At 40.3% G+C, this 21,857-nt stretch overlaps 1 protein-coding gene across 2 annotated transcripts; it reads right to left on the reverse strand.

The window, feature by feature from the left end:
* Positions 1-68: 68 nt before the first annotated feature.
* On the reverse strand, positions 69-21,085 carry ptprna (protein tyrosine phosphatase receptor type Na). Of its 2 annotated transcripts, none has more exons than XM_037789799.1 (24): positions 20,774-21,085; positions 17,239-17,289; positions 12,164-12,274; positions 11,642-11,759; positions 11,286-11,433; positions 10,827-11,022; positions 10,533-10,685; positions 10,251-10,376; positions 9,888-9,922; positions 9,525-9,799; positions 9,249-9,335; positions 9,045-9,124; positions 8,799-8,863; positions 6,617-6,826; positions 5,813-6,076; positions 5,562-5,709; positions 5,357-5,430; positions 4,561-4,638; positions 4,232-4,351; positions 3,458-3,624; positions 2,064-2,117; positions 1,815-1,879; positions 1,220-1,293; positions 69-1,109 (listed from the first exon to the last, which is right to left on the reverse strand). In XM_037789799.1, exons 1-24 carry the CDS (start codon positions 20,847-20,849, stop codon positions 1,038-1,040), a joined length of 2,847 nt encoding a protein of 948 aa, XP_037645727.1. In that variant the 5' UTR covers positions 20,850-21,085; the 3' UTR covers positions 69-1,037. The 2 variants fall into 2 exon arrangements, with proteins under 2 accessions (XP_037645727.1, XP_037645726.1); XM_037789798.1 differs by having other exon boundaries at positions 5,813-6,079.
* Between the last annotated feature and the right edge of the window lie 772 nt (positions 21,086-21,857).

A 21,857-nucleotide genomic window follows, 5' to 3' on the forward strand; every position in this document is an offset into this window, starting at 1 on the left:
ATCTTTTTTTTATAAAACAAAAACCACAGGTTTTGAAAATGAGGCTTGAGGCTTTTTTTTTTTTTTAGTTTTTTGCTGCATCACGTCACAAATTTATTCAGGTCAAGTCAAAAATACATTTTTTATAGATATTTTCTGTCTGTCTGCTACATGAAATAAACACAATGATCAGGATGAATTATTTACATAAATCACAAGGTCGTACACAGAGTAAGACGATATAAGAACAGAAACAAAGTTACTGTGTGTGTTCAGAGAGAGAGAGGAGGTGAGGTGTACTGTGTGGTCAACGTACAGCATCCGTTTACAAAAGGACCAGTGCTTGAAGCAAACAATCATGTTGTCATGGCAAAGACGAGTCTCACAAATAAAAACCTGCTGGAAATCAACCCACACGAGACAGTAGCATACAGTTACAACACACTCATAGAGTTCTAATGGATTGAAACCTTGTTGTTTATCAGCCGGGTGGATGTATTCCAAATTTGTTTGTATGGGATTTAACATTATTTCAACATTAGTCCAAGAAAATTGTAATGAACAGCCAAACAAACCCTCAGTGTTGGTGGTAAATCATCTGTTGAAGTTGAGTGATCATTAGGAGGTAATCATGTCATCATGTCCAATAAAAGATGGAATCAGATGGCAGTAAGATATGTAAACAATACGTCAACAGAAGGGCACAGTAAATGCAAGTTTTTACCCATTTGTAGTTCACATCTCATCGTTGTCTAATTAGGTAGAAACTTCAGAGAGCAAAGATCAAATTGGTGAAAAGATTCAATCTTCTGTCCATATTTACATCCTGCCAAAAATAATTTAATTTAAGTTCCAAAAAGTTTTAAAAACCCAGAGAATGAGTAGATGGTAAAATACTGCATGCTGGAAACAAGAGCAGTAACAGCTCCAAGTGTGGTCGAGCAAATTCTTATTTACAGTGAAGGCCAGACATACATGACTGGATCGTACGAGTGTGTCCTCATGAGTTCTTCTTTCTGTTTGTTCCTGTGGATGTCCGTCCTCACTGCGTCCTCAGCTCATTGCGGCAGGGCTTTCAGGATGGCGTTCACTTCCTCGGCTACTGCTGTCAGCGCAAACTCAAACTGGTCCTGATGAGGACGGGAGGTGGTGAAAAGAAATAGGGAGACAATTGGATTATGATGGATGTTCACCTTAAAAGTGCTCAAATAGTGCGAACACACACAGTGATTTATGGTACCTTGGTGCGGACCAAGCCGCGTCTCTGGTCTCTGATGTGCTCCAGGGAGGCTGCGATGTCGATCTCCTTCACTCCTAACAACAACGGAAACAGTAAAAGCATCACTACCACAATTTTTGACGTATACTGCCACTGAGTATTACAGCCTTCTCTCTAAGCCTTCTATAAAAAGGTAAAATAGGATTACAAAGTTATCCTGACAACTACGAAAGCATGTATTGTGCTATTCTGCTGATATTAGCTTGACACACTAAAATAAACCTTCAGTGTGAAAATTATAGATTTTGTTATGCATGTTGAAATTTCTAGAAATAAACTAAACCCCCATAAATGATACATGTATTTACCCATACCTTAGTGTGGAATAATAAGTCAAATATCACATAAGCAGGTTTATTGAACTACATTGTGACTATAGCTCCGTCCGCTGTACACAATAGGTAACACATCAGTGTACACAATGAACAAACCTTGACATAATTCCATCCTCACCCCAAATATTGACCTTGTTGTTCATGTCAACATGTTTAGGTACTGAATTATAACCTATGTATGTGTGTGTGTGTGTGTGTGTGTGTGTGTGTGAGCGACTCACCCTTGGCCATGCGGTTCAGCACCATGTCAATGAGGATGTAGGCACCGGTCCGGCTAGTGCCATCACTGTGAGAGTGACACACACACAAAAAGGAAAACAATGTCAATGTAATGTACAATAATTCTCCAAAGTGTTTTTACCTTAATCTGCTTTCCAAACATACATTCAAACTGGTCATATTGTATGATTCTGCCAATTTTCATGTGTCACAGAAATCATCAATCGTTTTGTTTGTTTGTTTTTTTTTACCCGCAGTGAACGATGATTGGGCAGGAGCGACCTCTGTAGCATTTATTCACCTTCCTGAAAAGCAAGGATCAAGGGACAGCAGAGAAAGAAAGGAGAACAAAAAACAGAAAAAAAGGCCTTATTATAAATTATTTTTTATAAACTTTGTTATCGCAACTAACGGTAAAACTTACTTTTACAGTTTGGCAAATTTCATGGTCATTAGGTGATAATTAGCAAGTAACCTATTTGAAATGTCTTTGGAATGAAAAATTACCTGAATGAAATGAAAATTACCCCAATATTTACCTCGAGATTTATCAAAAATTACTTTGTTTGGCTGTCTTGACTCTGGACTTTTATTATTATTATTTTATATCTATTATAAACATTATTTAATAATCATATTCTGCTATTTCCCAGTAAGCAGTAATACATTGCTGGTAATTAATTTAATACATTTCCAGGAAAAAAATACAAAGTTAATTGATATGCTTTATTTCCATGTCTGCTGATAGATAGATAATAATTAGCAAATAACTTCTTTGAAATTTCTTAAAAACTATTTTAGCATATAATTATTAAATAATGTTTATAATAACGTCATTTTTGATACATTTTTAGGTAAATATTGGGGGTAATTCAGCAGTAATTCCAAAGAAATTTCAAAAAGGTTACTTTCTAATTATCACCTAATTACCATGAGATTTGCGGATCTGTAAAATGAAGTGTTACCCAACTAACCTCGTTCACATATTCAATGAATACACATAAATTACTCCAGTCAGTAAACTCATCAAGACATTAATAAATGCATACAACACAACTATTAATGTCACTATTGCAGGTACTTGTGGGTTGTGGTTCAATTAAAGGCAATGACAGGAAAGCAGAATGTGACCAAGTAGGAAGAATAAAGAAATGAGGTAAAGGATGTCAGGACAGGAATAAAATAGAAACTGCATGAGGTGACGTGGTAAAACTGGAAAGAATATGTGAAGAGAGGAAGCCACAGATTCACTGTCCCTCTTGCAGTAGCCAGTCACACCTGCCAATGCTCATTTTTGTGACTATGCAACTGGAGCCAGAGTACTAGCTGCAAACCACAAAAATGACACTGGGAGATGTTAAAATACAAACCTATCAACCTGCACACTGGGAGAGAGGGAGAGAGAGACAGAGCTGATGGATGATGGATGAAATGTAGAAGACACCATGACAGAGAAGACTGGAAACAGAGAAAAAAACATGGATGTGATGAAGACGATCAGGAAGATTCAAACCCACTGATGTGAGTCACCACAACATGACACACACACTGCATCCTGACCACCTACTTATTGAGAATTACTGAATCTTGTGGCACCTGTTGAAAATCAAGGGCACATGTGGGGGATAATTGTGTAGTTTCGTACCTGCGGAAGTCGAGCAGCGGTCGCGTGGAGGTGGGGATGCCGTCAGCCGGCCAACTCAGCAGGTGGAACTGCGTCAGAGTTCTGGTCTCCTGTGTCTGGACGTTCTTCAGGTAGAAGCTGCGCACCAGGAAGTCCTTACACCAGATGTGCTCCGACACCAGATTCACCTGATAAACACAAAGAGACAGATGGGGGGGGGGGGGGAGAAAGAGAGGGAGGGATGACAGACACATAAGAGATAAGGACAAGAAATGTGACTTGATGGATGCAACATTTCAACCTGCTAGGTCTTTGTCAGGCAAACATCCACGTGAACCTAAATCAAGCTGTGTAGTGTGTATATATAGACAAACATTGACAGCTCCACTCACAATAAGGAGATCACAAGATACAAAATAACACCCATGATCCCAAAATGATTTACTATGCACATATAAAACACAACTAAAAAGGGATTGTACAGCAGCATATTTTTCTCGTTTTTATTTCGGAAAAAACGAGAGAGAGGCCTTAATGTTGTGATTACAGATGTGAGGCTTCTACTGTAAAACCAAATCTCCCCTCGAGGGACAATAAAGATGAACTGAACTTAATCTTAAACATATAACCCTGCCCCGCTTTTGTACATAATGTGTTTTGAACAAAACCATTATGACGACAGGTCTAATGCAGGGAAGCTATACCTATTAATCTGTTCCCAGAAGAACATTATAAAAAAGACACTGTGCTAATAAATGTGAAATTAAAGGTTGTGAGTTACGACAGGAAATGAACCTCGTAGATGTGGTAGAGTGATGAGCCCTCATCGGGCCAGTAGCGCTCGCACTGTTTCTCTCCATCTTCCACCAGAGCTGTCATCATCACTATCACCGTGCAGCCGTTCTCCCACACCATCTGTCGGTCGGAGAGAAAACACACGGATGTATATACACACACATCTGACTGTCACATTAAAATAAATCTGTGAGTAACAACGCAGATTTCCTGCAGATGGGCTGAATGGTCCAGTGGCCAACGTTATTTTAATTTGTCACTGAACAGCAAGTGAATCTTGTACATTGGGAGTAAGACAGAAAAAAGAACAGAGGGAAGATTGTACTGACCTGCCAGAAGTCAGCGACGGTGTGAGCCATTGGTCCCTGTGTGGCGATATAAGCTGGCTGGCGAGGGTCATGATCAAACTACGGGTTCAAAAGGAGAAGAAAGAGAGCAGATTAGGTTTTCCCTGCAGAGGATTCTCAAACAGATACGAGTTACAGCATGGGAGCAATATAACCGTATACAGTGACATGGTTATAAATACATGATATAGAAGCTTCAAGATCTTTTCTTTGGGCTCTTGGGCATGGATTGAATTTTACAGATTAGACTTGAATCAGGTCTAAGTGTTGGTACTCTGATAGAGAGACAGGCTTTGGCTTTGCAGATTGCTAAACAGAATATAACTGTAAGACACATCCAAATACTGTTGCTACAATAATCACAGCTTTTCTTTCAGTTGTAACAAAGAATTTAGTTCTTTCTGAACTCATCTACAATGAAAATCGGCAATACAGTATATAGTATATACTTCAGTTCAAATACAGACCTAGGTCAAACTTATTTATAGCGCATCAGACATGATAATAATCATACTGTTTTTTTATTCAAATCCTCATATTGTATTAAGGCAGCGTTTCCCAAACTTTTTTTCTGGTGACCCACTTTTTAAAAAAATGACAAACCATTGCGACCCGATTCACAATAGGCACAATTCTGCAAATGTATTTGGCGACCCTAATAATATCTCCTGCGCCCCACCTGTGGGTCCCGACCCTTTCTTTGGTAATGACTGTATTAGGGGATAAATCACCATGTAACAAACCAGTAATTACTGTAAATGTTTTAGATTGTTCTTACAATGATGCTGGCGTTGATGTAGTCTTGTTTATTGGAGTTTACTTCAGTCTTCAGCTTCACCCGAGTGTGATCGTCTGTAAAAAGAAAACAGGAACGATTCACTGAATGAATGAATGACTAAGCAGGGTGATCTATGATTGATATGTACATGACACCGCCGCAGAGAAAGGCAGACATGATCACAGTGACACATAGATGAACTAACAGGGGAGGGATTCAGCGTGTCTGTTTTTGTCCATGTTGGTGGGCAGTTGAGCCGCAGCGACTGAACTGGGATCGGCCTGGTAGGAGCACAAAGCCTCCCACTCCCTCTGGAGGCGGTCCTTATTACGCAGGTGATCCTCCATGTAAGCCTGATGGGAGAGATGACACGCACATAAAGTGTAGGAGGTTAATATCTGATGAGTTTTACAGCAGCAGATTCCTTTGCTACACCAAGAAGTGATGAACTCTCACCAGTATCATGTGACCAGTAGAGATGTCCATGTTGGACTGGGCGGGCTCTTCGCTCCAGGACGGGGTGGAGCTGTGGGTGGAGGACGGGCTGTGCTGGGGGCCGTCGCTGAACTGGGAGGAAACGCTGCTGACGCGGGACGTGTCCGTGCCCCTTCGACCGCCGGCACCCGGGCCTATGGCGGACCCCACCATGCTGCTGCTCGCCCCGGCCACACAGTCCTGGCGACACAGGGAGGATTTGGACGCCATGTGCTGCCGACACAGCTCCTGAGTGGAAAGTAAGGAGAAGGGAGGGAGCGGTTGAAGGGTAGAAAAAAAGGTAATTAATTTATAACAAGGCTGCAACTATGCATTGTTATCAATACTAATTGATTGAATCATCAGTTATTGTATAATTGTGTGTGCTTAATATGAAAAACTATAACAAATGCATTAAAATGATTGTCTTTAATGGAGCTGTAATCAGTTTAGTATTGATGACTACTTTCTGATGATTGGATTAATCAACGGATTGTTTCAGCATTAATATGGGCATGTTATGCTTATTGCATGTCATTAACATTATATGTATAATTTACCTATAGTCATTCTTCTGTCTGATCTAAGAGACATTTCTTCTCTGAATAACAAATGCAAATTCACACATTTTTGAGCATACATAATTTGGTTTCTTACACTTATTCAATCCATTATGCCATCGAGACATTGACACCAAGGTAAAAACTAACTAAAGAACAAACAAAACTGCTAGGAAATGATATACAATGGCCTTTCCTCCATCCTGAATCTTCTTTTGCTGCTTACCTGGTAGTCAAAGTGTGTTTCCGCTCCTCCCTCTGGCCCCAGTCCAAGCTTGCCATTGGCCACTTGCTGAGCGTAGTGCCTGAGACAAGCTACGGCCATGGCCAATACCAGCACGCCTCCTACGACTGCCATGGAAACAAGGGTGATGACTGTGCCACTGGAGCCCTGGGAAACCCTGGTCACCTGGGGGAGACCCCGTGCATCTGTCCTCTGGGAAAAAGACGTCATAAAGAGCGGTGAGTATTAGATATTGGCAGGAGGGAAGGAACACAAAGAAAACATATCATCATGTCTCCATTTGTTGACATGCACATCTCGCCTTTTGAGAGAAGTCAACCCAAGCTGAGCTACCGCAGGGAATCTACTGCTGGAATTCAAAGGTCACTCATTTAATTTTAACAACACTTTTGTATCTAACTGTATGTGACAGCAAGGTGTGCTCAGTGAGAGGCTGATGTTGAGTTTTAAAGACAAGGGTCTGAGAATTCAAGGTAAGATGAACCAGCAACCCGTTACAAAGACAGCAGAGGCTCCATGGAGATCATCGAACCATGGTACGGTACACGCCACTCATCCACGCTGTGAAGTTTGAGATTGACACACAGTGTCATTCATCTTCTTTTCTTTCTATCAAGACAGTTTTCACGACGCTGCCCAATACACCCGAATTCAACGTCCCAGCCTTGCTGTTTTAAGTAAGAGGTGTAGGTGTCACTGTGAATCACCGCAATCCTGTTCACTGAAAATGTCACTCCAAAGAAAAAAAAGCACGAATAAAGAGAGAAAAAAATGAATTCCATAATCAAGTGCTGCAAGTAAACTGGATTTTTATCTTCTAAAAGGGAAGCAACTAAAGGCCTGAACACAGAAAATGTGGAGAAACGTGTAAAACCTAAAACTGCTACAACATCAACAACACTTAAATAGTACATTTAAAGCTAAATAAATTGTCATCAATGTGGAGAAAATTCCTCCAGCTTTAGTATCACTACTGTTTATAACTTTACAAATATCTTGCACCTTTTTTTTGCTCACTCTTGATGTGTGTGGGTCAAATACCTAAATCAATATACAAATCATGCTTTCATTTGAACTGAATTAATAAAAGAAATAATGACATTATTATCTGCAGCCCTGAAGTCAATCGGTGTGTGTGTCTGTATGTGTTATCCTGACATTCAGTCTAAAAGGGCATTTCATTACCGATTCATTATACACAAAGTTCGAGGTGCAGGCGATGATTCAGAGGCCTGGAATCAGGCTGTTTGTGCGAACAGCGAATAATGAGGTTAATGACACCTGTGACTGTTGCCATAGCACCTGGGATCTGGGAGCCACAGTAGGGGGGGTGGGGGTTGGGGAGATGGAGCACCATGGCAACAAGTGAAGTGATGGTTGTTATGAGGTGAAGATCTGATTTGTTCTGGCCACCACTTGCCCTCCAGGTGGCACACACTCACAGCCGGGTTTACGCACGCAGACTTTTACCACCCACACGCAATATTACAGCACGGTAAGTGTAGTGGTGGATGGGAAATGAGCTCTATAACTGAGATAGATGCACTGCGTCACAGTACAGTATACAGTGGTTGAGCTCATGAAGTCATTTTTCTTACAAAACGTTTTTTTCACCAACACCTTCTTTTGATGGTATTTGATGATATTCCGATACCAAATATTTCATCTACGTTTGAAAACACAATATATCTGAATCCGTCCTTCATCCTGTGCGTCATATGTTAGGTGATTTGTACTGCAGGTCTTGCTCAACACTAACACACCTAACTGTGTATCTGAACCATTTCACAAGCAACCATTTCACAGTACCAGTAATATGGCCTGATACAAATCACTTGACATTGCTCGGCTAAGATACAGAATCAAGTCACTCTGTAACTACAAAAGGCAGGCACTAATAAAGTAAGGTGGTAGATCCATACAAGAAATACAGTAAGGAGCTGGTGGTCTGTCGGGAGTCTAATTTGACACTTAAATCTATCAAGGTAGGGTTCATAAATGAATATATTAAAGTGAAATGGTAAGGAATACAGAGGAGTGATTAAATCTATGTTGCCTTGACAACTGCTCCATATGTTACTGACTGAGTAGGGCTTACAAAGGAAATTTTCCTCAGAGACTAAGTGAGTTTTTGTGTACAGTACTGTATGTGTGCATCAAGTACCTCTCCCACACCGGTCTGTACAATCTTCAGGCCTGTCTCAGACTCCAGGAAGTTCTTTTCAGATACTGTTGAGGTGAAAAAAACAACAAACAGTTTTGAGAAAAAAAAAATTTAGCGGAATGGTATTTGAGGAAAAAACTGTGAGAGCGACAGTACAATGCACCCACATATTTTTCACTTCATGTTTGTGTGTATGTGTGAGTAGGTAGGTATTAGTGTGTCTGTGTCTGTGTTTTTGAGCCTCACCAGCTTTAGCAGCCACCTCTGCAGCCGTCATGTTGTGTTCATTCTGGCGGATGCGGAACGTCAGCGCGGGGCCCACCACACTGGCAACACAAAACCACAGGGACACATATGTTGGATGCTTCAAAAACTGTAAAAAATAGTCTTATTGTTTGGAGTAAAATCGAAAAAAATGACAACTCTCTCGCACACTGACGGTGGTGTTACCTGATGTTGATGAAGCTGCTGGTTGTCAGGTGTATCTTATCAGCCAGTAGCTCCAACAGCTTCACTCCATCATTCAAACTCAGATGACTAGGAATGAAAAACATCATTGTAAACATCTTGTTTAATAAATGTCCTATTTGTTGCTCTTTCCTGGAAATTAATATGACATTGAGTGATTTCAGCTATTGCCACATAATGGTATGGCATTCATTCTACAAGTAGGTCTTTCCTGATAATAACAGAAGAGCTGAAAGCTGAATTTGATCGAGTGCTGACCTCTGGTTGGTGACAATGTACCCATACTCCTCCTTGGCTCCAGTACCCTCAACCAGTGGTACTGGCGGCCCTTGCTCCTTCAAGCCTTGTCCAGCTGCGGCGGCGGGAGCAGCCTGTGGAGGTCGGGAGGCAGATGGGGGGTGGACAGCGCTCTTGGCTAGAAGTGTAGCTGGGACTGAGGCGGAGGAGGGAGCCGGAGGGGCATTAAGGGGACCGGGAACAGGGGCAGGCTTCTCTGGTTTATGGGACACACTGTCTGCTTTTAACAGCTGCATCTACGGGGGAATGATAGAAGACCCGTCAGTGATAGAAAAGTACATGATTGCTTCTTGTGAACACTGCTGACAATGGATGCTGACATACCTCCTTAAGGGTGATGAGGTCTTTCTCAATAGGATCTGTGTTAAGACAGAAAAACTTGTGTTTTTACACAAATACTAAAATTCAATTTCAGCCTAATATGTTTTCAGCGTCAGCTATCAAGGTGTACTGTTTATTTACTTGGGATATTTGTAAGATTTTTTCCCAAATTCATCTCCACCATCTTAAAAAAAGCAACAATTGCTTCACTAAAATCCTAATGTATAATAGTAATTTTAACTGTATTTGAACTTCTAATCTTTCATATACATTGGAGCTTTTATAATCCTACTGTTATGTGTAAAAGAAGGGACAGGGGACTCAGTATTTCTATTAGTTGTCGATTTGAAATGACTGAAAGACTACCTGTTTTTTCTTGGGCCTGCATCAGCTGCAGAATGAGGGCTAGCTTGTAGAGCTGCTCTTGACTGAGCTCTCTGGGGTCGACTCCGTACCTCTTCAAGACTCCTGACATCCTCTGGAGAAGGCCATCTAACACAGTATGGCAAAGTTAGGATTAGCTTTGCACTGTCCAATTTAGAAATTGCATGGATGTTCTGTAGGCTAATGCACACTGTGTACGCCGATGATATGATGTAATACATCATGTAAATTAAATTTGAGTAAAATCAAGTTCTCTTTCCTCACCATTGTTTCCAGCCAGTGCGCTGATCTCCTGAGGAACTTTTTTATTTTGCGGCGTTTGTTGTCTGCCAGCAGTACCAAGTCTCTCCTCTATGGTGTAGTCCTCCACATAGTCCACTGGTATCTCCAGTTCCAAGTCCTCATAATAAGGCAGACCTGCTCACAACCATTACAGGTTATGATGGTAAAGAGAATTGTTGTAATGTGTTTCTAACTGTTTTAAGAAACAGCTTATAAAAACCTTATTTGACAGTATGTTGTTGTGTGTTTTATTTTGGAAAATAGAAAGTGGTTCACCTGCAGGAGCCATGGAAGCGGCCCCTCGGTGGCGATAAGAGGGCTGCGCAGACGCCAGGTAGACAGACAAGGCTTCCTGTAGCAGCTGCCTGTCACGTTCGCGCTCTCTTTGATTGGCCTGGGACCTTGAAGAGGGTCGGGCATAACTGGCTCCTGCTCCAATAAGAGATCTCTCTACTTCATCTTGATATCTATGCTGGAATCAGGAGAGGTATTACACTGGATTAGTACTGTGTGTAATGCAAGATTCTTATTTTTTCATAAACATATTGACCACTATTGTAATGTTCTAAGATGATATACAATATGTTATACTAATATTAGCCTATATGAGTTGGGATTTTATGTGTGAACTGCTGTCTATTGCAACTACACTTATTTCTGGGACTAGTTTTGTAGTTTGACACACACACGGCTGCTTTTGGACGCTAATGATGTGTGCGTTCAGTATGTGTGTACCTGGTGGTATGTGTATGGGTCCATGGAGGCTGTCTGCATGCGTAGCGGAGACTGAGGAGGCTCGACAATCATGTAGTCCACATAGTTGCCTCCAGGAGGTGCGGACCCTGACTTAGAACTGTGGTGGTGGGGGATGTTCTGTTTGGACCTGGCAACCCAGAGAGAAACAAAGAGTGGATTAGGTTGGATACACAGGGGTTGAAAGGAGGGGGGGATAAAGGGAATAAGTCCAGAGGGAAATAAATGGTGACTCAGGGTGAAATGAATGGATGGCTCTGACTCCGTCCTTTGACTCGTTGTGTTGTGTAAAATGTACATTCCTCCACTGAATATCACTGTAACTAGAGAGTACTTACTGAGACGAATGAGAAGAGAAGGACGAGGAGTTTGGCTTAGAGTGGTGGGTGGTATGAGGAACTCTCTTCAGCTCCTTTGATAAAATATACTGGGTGATGTCGTCTTGCCAGGAAAGACCTGCACACACACACAAGACACACACGAGAAAAAGAAAGACTCCCTGAAATCAATACTGTTTCCTATGGGAGTTGTGTTGAAGAGCTTGTATAATGAGTGGATTCCTGCCTGTACATTGTATTTTTACTGTACTACTTTGTGTTTAGTACTAGAATGCAAACTGGCTAAACGAAGGTGGTGAATATTGCAAAAATTGTACCTGCTAAACGTCAGCATGTCATTTTGAGCATAGGTACTAGATACAATTCATATAACAAGTTAAAAATGACCCTTTAAGAGACACAAAATCACACACCACTAATGTCCCTAAACCTTTCAGTTTTTTTCAGTTAACCTACTTAGAAGCACTTCTTTGACAGTTTTAGCTTTGTCAAGGAAGGCCAGTGATGATTTGATCATCTCACCTTGTTGCATGAGCTGTTTGAGGACCTCCTGCATCCTCTTCAGAACAGGAACTGACACCTGGTACTGCACCAGGTCCTGCTTAGAGCTGTGACACTGACCAAACAGCCCATCTGGAATGAACACACAGCCATGGTTAATGTTATTAGTAACACCTGTGCTTTTTCCTACTGTGACAGATCAAAACTCCTGCTGTGAAAACAAGGCCTATAGAAAATACAGTAATAACAAGGCACTACAGTAATAGAAATGTTTTCTTTTCTTAGAATTTTAGCTAAAACTGTACACATTTTCCCACAAAATATGTCAGTGAAGCTGCCCTCGGGGTACAGTACTTTGTAATGAGAACCGTAATTCTTATGTAGCCCACACAGTGAGTCATAGCATTGAAGTGCAGCCCACACACTTACGCTGCTTGTCACTGCTTTTGACGAGGTTCTGCCACTGTCAGCGTGTGTGCCTTAGAAAATGTCCTTTGAAATAGTTGCTAGCCTGCAGGCAGCCTCATGGTAACAGAAATAATGAGAGCATTTGCTCCGTGTTATTTTCTGTGAATTGTTCTCATTATCATAAATGAATCCATATTTTAAACATCGGCAGCACACGAAGAAATGTACATTATGTCAACCTTAGCCCACGTAATTTCATGCATCCGCTCTAACTGATGCATCATTCTGATGATTTAGATGGTTCATCCCTTCTAAATCACACAAATGATTATAATTTTTGGATATAAGATACAATGAAAAGTGGCTGGAAGTAGGGGATCAAGTGGTTCATAATGGATAACTCCTGACCTACTCAGTGACCAGCTTCAGCATCAGGTAAACAAGATTCATGAGGAGAGAAGTCATCCACCACAAGTGAATTAGATACTGAGAATCTAAAATGTACTTTATGTAGAGCTCTCATTATTGATATCGCGTCAGGGCTGTCTTCTGAAAGTGAGTATAAATGAAGATATATCTGAAGAAAAAGAGTCAGACTGCAATGTGATGGGAATGAAGACAAAGTGGAGCAGACTACGTATTATCTGGCGCACTGATGAGTCACCACTGTCTTTCACTACACTGGCTAAACCTCACACAACCCAACCTGCCACAGTGAAACAGTAACAGATTAGTGAGGATTAATGTCTTCATATAGCCACAAAATGTTATAGGAAACAACATTTTTTGTCACTCAATGTATTGAAGAGTAAGTATATTGACGTTTTTATGGGTATCAAGTGGGCTACTGAAAAGTGAAGCCAATGTGGAAGTGCCTTAAATTTGCATTCTTTCGACTTTGGTTGCAAAAAGAAGTCTGATTGTATAGACGTGTATGAGAAAATGATCCTACTTCTCACTTGATTTATTACCTCAGTAAACATTGTAAACATGAGTTTATGGTCTCAATCGCTAGTTTCAAGTCTACAGCATGTTTATTTAGTAAATCATGGTGCCATTTAAAGTCAAATAGACCATAAAGCAGGGTATGCTTTAGGGTGTGGCTATGTGATTGACAGGTCGCTACCACGGCGTTGTCCGGTCTGGGACTCGTCTTACAACTTCAACCCTTTCACAGTGTGTTTCAGTTCATGCAAGTTAACTTTAACCTTTTCGGTCACGTAAAAATGTCTTATTCAGCGTTTGATTGTACTTATCTCCACCCTCTCGTGTCACCTCTGGTTGCAAAAATACAACATGGCGATGGCCAAATACCAAGATGGGGCTTCAAAACGGCAGTCCACAAACCAATGGGTGATGTCACGGTGACTTCATCCACTTCTTATATACAGTCTATGGTGGGTATACAACCATTAGCCTTGTGTTGGTGTTATGATACAACCAAGTTGATCCTTAGTCTGACAAGAGATAGGCCTCCAGAATATTGATACAGATACAAACTTGTGCATCTTTCCCCTACTATTTTCCATCCCAGTCAGTGAAACCCATAATCAAATTAACAAATTGACTCAGATATTGTATCCTGGCTATGAATTGCACCGGCGGGGGCAGAAATACAGTAGCTCTTATCCCTGGTGGTGAATTGAGTGATGACAGAGAGAAGAGGAACATGAGGAGGAGGAATAGAAGATGAATGGAGTGAAGACAGCAAACTGCACGGCTCGATTGGATTGGGACTATTTCTGGAGCTTGGGTTATTTCTGTAGATATCACTTTTGTGCAGGGAACATGGTGTAGTATCCATCGTGGGACAGGGGATATCTGTTACATGTGAAAGAAATGCAATATTTGGCTCAACTTACATGATTAAAAAAATGCTCCAAATAACTATCATCAAAATGAATTGTGATGACAAGCATTGGTGCTACATTATACAGTAGGTGAAGGTTGGGTGAGTAAGTGTGTGTATTAACAGTAAAGTCATGCCAACCATAGACTGTATATTAAAAGAATGGACGTAGTCACCGTGACGTCATCCATTGGTTTGTGGACTATGGTTTTGAAGCCTTGAGTTCAGCATTTGGGCAGTCACACTGTGAAGGGGTTCAAGTTGTAAGACAAAAACACGGACAACATCCAGACTTGACAACGCCGTGGTAGCGGCCTGTCAATCACAAGGTAGCCACGCCCTAAAGCATACCCTGCTTTGTGGTCTATTTGACTCTAAATGGGACCATAATTTACTAAATGAACATCATCTTGTATTGAAGAAGACTTGAAACTAGCGATTGAGACCATAAACTCATGTTTACAATGTTTACTGAGGTAATAAATCAAGTGAGAAGTAGGCTAATTTTCTCATAGACTTCTTTTTTTGCAACCAGAGGAGTCGCCCCCTGCTGGTCATTACAAAGAATGCAAGTTCAATCCACTTCCGCATTGGTTACACTTTTCAGACCTTGAGGTTGCCCACTGATGCCAACCAAACTACGTATATAAACAAATGGTATACTAGATGGTTTATTAATGATCTTCATATCTTTCCATTGCTGCCTAAAATTTGCATGTGTTGCTATGGCCAATTACAACAGACCCACCAAACCTTCCCTAGTGGGCTTCCCGGACACCTGTTGTACATCAACCTGGTATCTACAGAGTCAGCACCTCAAGGAGCAGCTGGTTGACAATGTCAGGGTGCTATACACCTGTGAAAATGTATGACCTTATTCTGTTTAACACAGGCTTCACACTCTAACTCTACAGGCGTATGGAGGCGATGCCTACAGCAACATCATAAGCGTGACCCTACAAGGCAACACAAACAGCCAACACCTCCACCTCTGACTGTCTTTGAGAGGGCTGAAAAAAGGGAAAGATTCCAGTGTACAATACTTTACACTCCACTACCTCTAACCAAATGTATGTGTAACAGCAATAACCTGAAACACACATACAGCCATGTCTATAAGGTGCCACACATCCCGTCACAGACACAAATATTTAACTACTCAGAGCTCCTAAAAGATGATATATAGCACACCAAGACACACAGCACACAATCCATCTTCCCTATCACGAGTGGCAGCCAGCAGGCCAGCGGAAAGAAAAAGACTTGAACTACAAGAAACCTTAGACATTTAGACAAATTATTCCTCATAGGCCGATTGTGGATGCATCACTGCCTCGACAAAACCTTAGAGGACGCCGGCATCTCTGTCATTAGTGTCGGGTGGAAACATTACTTCTAAGCTAAGCTAGAATGAGTACTCCTTTGTCTCTGGCAGAGGCTGCTGTAGCGGTCCTGTGTGTACCCGATCAGTCTCTACATCACTCAACACTGAGAGACCAAATTGACATCGATACTCCCATTCAACTCCTGGTGCGTCAGCAAACAAGCCTGCATCAAAAGAAAATGTAGGAGTAATGAAGCAGGCGGAGTAATACCTGTGATATAATTACTGCTCAATTTGCATCTGAAATGATAAACGAAAAGAAACATTAACGATAACTGCCTTATGTGTTTTCAATATGCATGTCTGCTGCATGATCTGTGAGAGGATCAGGGAAATAGAGCAGCAAACATTTGAGCTATTGCGAAAATATCTTGTTGTTTTAGATAATTTAGCAAACATGTTACCAGTATTAGAATATGTTATAACATCTTTGGTGCCTTGGGCGTCAAACGTGTCATCCAACAAGTGAAATCTGATACATTGTGCAGTGAAATACTTGCTTCAAGGAGACGATGCTGAACACAGACAGAAGGTATAAATCATTAGGATGAGATCACGTTGCTTCAGTTAATGAAGACCCAAACGAGTCTGAATGTTTTATATTGTTTGTACTGTTGCTCCTGGTTGTCTCATGCAGTCAAACTCCTCTTCATCTAAACTCTAACACAGTAGCTGCATATTCTTTAGTCACAGGGAGACCTTTGTGTATCTATGGAGACCGTGCTGGTTAGTTACGCCTGTCTGTGGACTTTGATATTTTCCTCCCACGAGCTAAAAAAATAGGTCAATCAGTATTTGTTGGTGTCTAACAAACAGATTGTTAGGAAGAGACAGAGTCAGAGACAAAGGGCTCATCTCAACCAGACCAAAAACCATTGAGTGGCCGTTATTTGTCTCTTAGATCGACAGATGTGCATAAACCACAGCCCTGCGTCTGCTCCCGAGCTGCAAGTATATACGCCGATCCATTTTGTATTCCACTCAATGTCTGTTCGTGTGCGTAAGTGCAATTTCCACAGTCCAAGTGCGTAAGTGTGTGTCAGTGACTCATTGCTGTATTGCCACAACAACTGTGGGGGTGTCGACCTCACGATGATGTCAGTGTTGCCATGGAGACAGTGGAGCGGGGGAGGGGCTTAGATAAGGATGAGGAAAAGAGGAGAGGGGCAGGTGACGGTGAGAGCTATAGACACATGGGGCTGAGAGAGGAAAAATCCTTGACATGTGTTACAAACAGAGGCTTTGTGTTGGCACTCATCCAGTGTGTGTCTGTTTGTGTGTGTGTGTGTCCAGCTGCAGGGTTAATAATTAAATATGCTGTAGAGGTAGAAAGGATTAAGAAAGTAGACTGTTTTAAAAGTTGTTTTAAAATGTGTGTGTGTGTGTGTGTTTGTGTGTGTGTGTGTGTGTGTGTGTGTGTGTGTGTGTGTATGTGTGTGTGCGTGTCGTACTCACCATCTGAGCAGAACTGATCCCTTGCGCACAGTTTTCTCTCAAACAGGCAACCTGAGGTAGAAAGACAAAAAAAAGGGCTAACAACGTACTCAAGAGTAAAAATCTTTCACATCAATTTCCATGGTAACGACTGCTTTAATTCACATTTAGAGGGTTGAGATGAGAACACAACAAAGTGAGCTTAACCCTGGCTTACTCATTATAATCAGCTTCAGATGTACTGCACACGGCGGTTACTAAAACACACGCACCCTGTCTTTCAAATTGAAATGCTACCATTGTCAAAGCCAACCTACGCTGCACTTATCATTTATAAGACTTTTATATAATTGCACATGGCATTTTAAAAGCCCCCTCAATCCTCAAGTGGTGTCATTCATTAGCATAAAACCTGCAACTTACTAAAAACCTTATCTTTTTTTTCACTTTCTCAATTTTGCACTCCTGCATTGACATCATCAAAATGTATTACAGGTTGAATAGTGTTTCTACATAATTCGTTGATACATTTTGTGAATATGAAATTGGTTAGAGGGACAAGATTATTTTGGGGCTACAGTTATGTTGATTTGTTAAGTGGTTTGTAAATGAACAGTGTCGTCAGTAGTATTTTTGGTAATCCCTTTGCATTTCATTTTTAGCTGTTCCACTGCTTTTTATTTTAGGGTGGTGAGTAAGACCTTGGAGGGTACGGCAGTGTGGGAAAGAGCAGGTGGCTGACGGTAGATAGGAACACAGCAGAATATGCCTGGATAAATCTGTTTGTCTGTCTGTCACATTACAGCTCATGTCTGTTTTTGATCCTACTTTCTAGAGGAAATTTACTTTTTGACTCTGTTTGTATGTAATGCAGAAATACATGGAATGATATCTGATTGTATACAGTATGTGAGGAAATGAGAGATGTATCCCAAATGAAATGCAAAAGATGGCATAGGTGAGTAGCTGGTTGGCAGATTGAATGTTTACCTGAACACAAACTAGGATAGAGAAGTTTCAGACCTGTTTCTTCAACCTTTAAATGAAGTGACGCAGAACCTGAACAGCGGATTCAGTGACTCACCTCTACTTTCTTTGAAGAATAACCACACACACACACAGTGCACACACACAGTGCAAGAGAGTATCTTGTATTTCTTCGATGCCTTCTTACACTTTTAACTCTGAAACCTGATCCTATATTTTAATGACTAATGGGTGCAAGTAATCGGTTTTCTGTGGAATTATTTGGACCAAATCTTACCCTCAATCTTGCACACAAATTTGATGACTTCTTAAAAACAACAGTAGAGTGTCTACGTGCCGTTTTGCAAAACAACATGCCCATTATCTCAGAGACCTGGGCTGAAATAATGACGCATCTGAGTAATTATAGCACAAAGGGGCTTACAGAGGGACTGACACACACACATCACCACCATGTTGACAAGACATCTGGTAGTGTTGGACCAATAAAGCAACATGGAGCCAAAACAAAGACACAAATGGCAAAAATACTTCCACTGTTTATTCATTATAGGGTTCAAAACTTTCCATTTTGGGATCTTGTTTTAATTTCCTGTACACTCTGTTCACATTACAAGCATCCCCCAAGGTAGCAACAGCAACAACAATAGTTGAGCAATTATATTCCTTTAATAGAAAAAAAATGTGCACCCTATCATAGTAAAAGAGCACCAAGGTTCCAATGAATCTCATAAGTTTTGGTGAGCAATTATAGGAGAAACCTGACCTATTGTACAGCGTTTGCTATAGCAACAGGACATCCGCCCTTAAGGAAATGTCAGCTCTGACATAAACATCATACTGCGTGCGTGAGGACGGACAGTGGGACGTGATGGTTGGATGGCTAATCAGATGAACAGATGGATGGATGCATGTGTGAAAGAACAGAGATGGAAGCAGAGAGGCGTTAATGGATGAATAGATAGAGGGAAGCAACAGTGGTTTCTCTCCATGGTGCTGAAATCTCAACCACTTGCAGAATGGCTTCCCACTGAGCTGTCCTTTGTTCATTGTTTTTCTGTATGATTTTTTTAAATGACAAAGAAGACCAATATCTTACCAGCATTTTGTGTGTCTTGTTTTTATAGTTGTTTTGATCAATTGTAAGTATATTACGGCTCCCTTGCTATCACAATGAGCTGCTTTAGATGTCTAAAATAAGCCGTAATCAGTTATTTCTAAGCTGTTTAATGCATTGCATTTGGGTGATTGCACTTAAATGATAAAAGTGTAGTAATAAAGCATATGCTCAAAAATTCAAATGACTTTGGGAAATGATGGAGGTGGCAAACCTTCTGTTAGAACAAAACCACGCTCACTTGTTTCTGTCTAGAGAGAATAACATTTGGCTTTTTCTCAATCTCAGTCTGAATTACTCATTCAATTCACTTCACAAATCTACACCTACACATGTCAGACAGGCACATTTTTTTGTCTGCAAAAAAAAAACATAAAAACATATAACCTTTCTTTGGGAAAATATATATATATACATATATATATATATATAGGGTGTAACAGTTCACTTGTTGCATCAATTTATCAATAACAAATGATACCAGTTTAATGCATCAGTCTACGAAAAGAACAATAACTAAATCACTTTTCTTTAGCAATAATCAATAAGCTGAAAATTACTACTGCTGCCATTGTCAATAATATTAACACTGCTAAGTGAAATGTGAGGTCGGCACTGTTCAGGCATCAGTAAACACATTTTTAAAATGTAGCAAATAGTTTCACTTAACTTGTTTTATTTATTTATATGTATTATTCAATATAGAATATGCAACCTATACAGTATAGATCTGATTAAAAGCAGGCTTTTCTGTCTTCAGTGTATGTGGCATAATATAAAATTTAGTGGCACATAACTTTTTGTCTCTTATTTTATAAACATAATAATCATTATTATTAATAATAATAATAATAATAATAATAATTTAATAATAATTAAACATAATTCTGCTGTCAAAAAATCATGTACTAATGTATGTTGGTCTGGGCTCTATTAATTTATCATAATCCTTTTTTTCTATAGAAAGGACAACAAATGATAACATAATGTCAATAACAGCATGAGGAGTGTTGGTATAGCATGACATGTATCATGATTCTCTAAAATGGACCCAGAAAAAAAAAAAGATAATAAATAAAACCCCTCACTAGACTCTAGAGGTTTTTCTCTTCTTCCCATCACCCTTTTGCATCCTCCATCTCTCCTCTGCCTCAATTTAATCTCATTATCAGCCTCCAGATTTACCCACACAGCCTCTATCTCTCTCTCTCTCTCTGTGTCAAATCATATACAGGTCAATTCATACTTTATTTTGGACACATAAATACAGATATCTAGAGGAATATTAGCCTATACAGGAACAGGATAGTGATGCCACAGGAGGATGAAGTATCCTACAGCCGGATGAGATCATGAGCTACTTAGACACACCATGTACCTGAGGGAATATTACAGCAGTATGACATGATAAGGACTGTTTCATCATCACCATCACCATCACCATCATCTTACCGTATTTATCTGAGATCCCTGGTTGGCACAGTGCGGTTAAAAGCAGCAGAGCTCGCCATGGCTTAAGGTGTTGCATGATCCTCTGAAGCCTCCGAGGAAGAGGAGGAGGAGGAGATGCAGAGATGCAAAGATGCTTTTGGTCCCTTTGCTTTTGGTTCCTCTTTTTTTTAAATCCCCATCATGTTCAGACGAGCAGACGACCAGTTCTGTGTCGACAACCTCACATTGCACCCAGAGAGTCCATGTGACAGAAAAAATAGAAATGAATGGCTGAAAAACACTAATTTCACAGTGGAAAAGGCGGGGCGTGAGGATGAGGAGGGAGGAGGGAGGAGGAGGAGGATGTGTGTGCTGGAGCTGCGGAGATAACGTAGACCACCAGGGATCCACCTGCTGCTGCTACGTCATCACGGCTCACATGAGAAGGTGTATATCATTCCACCTATATATAACTCTATAACGTCATGCACTTACAGGGAATTCATTGTTTTTCGAAAAATATTTGTATTCCTTTTTTTTTCTCCAAACATAGCATAACAAACAAAACAAAGAAAAATGATATCTTACATTTAACATTTAATATGTACATACATAATACACATACACACATACCAACAGGTCCAGCCTTCTTCCCACCCTTAGAGGTAAAGTTACAGAAAGAAATAACATAAAAATGTTGTTTAAAATAATTTAATTAGTTAGTTAGAATTAAAAGTAATAAGCACTGCAGTAGTATAGTTCATGGTGGTAAGATAGAAACCTTAAATAAATATATAAATAAATTAAATAAATGTAGAGGGAGAAAAAGAAAAAGAAAAAAAAAGGAAACAGCACGTAGAAAATAATAATTCATAATTAAGTAAATACCCTAGAAAGGTTAAAAAGATTCTATATAAGTGATCCATGGTTCCCATATCCTATAGAAAAGCTGTGGGCTACCTCTTATGGCATAGGTTATTTTTTCCAATTATTAATTGTGACTGGCACAAAGCATCCTATCATTGATTTGGGCTAGTATACGTATAAGCAGATTTATTGCACAGTTTAATTCATATACCTTGATATATAATTTCACATGCACATT

This window comes from Sebastes umbrosus, chromosome 13, assembly GCF_015220745.1.
Source record: "Sebastes umbrosus isolate fSebUmb1 chromosome 13, fSebUmb1.pri, whole genome shotgun sequence".
Taxonomy (NCBI): Eukaryota; Metazoa; Chordata; class Actinopteri; order Perciformes; family Sebastidae; genus Sebastes; species Sebastes umbrosus.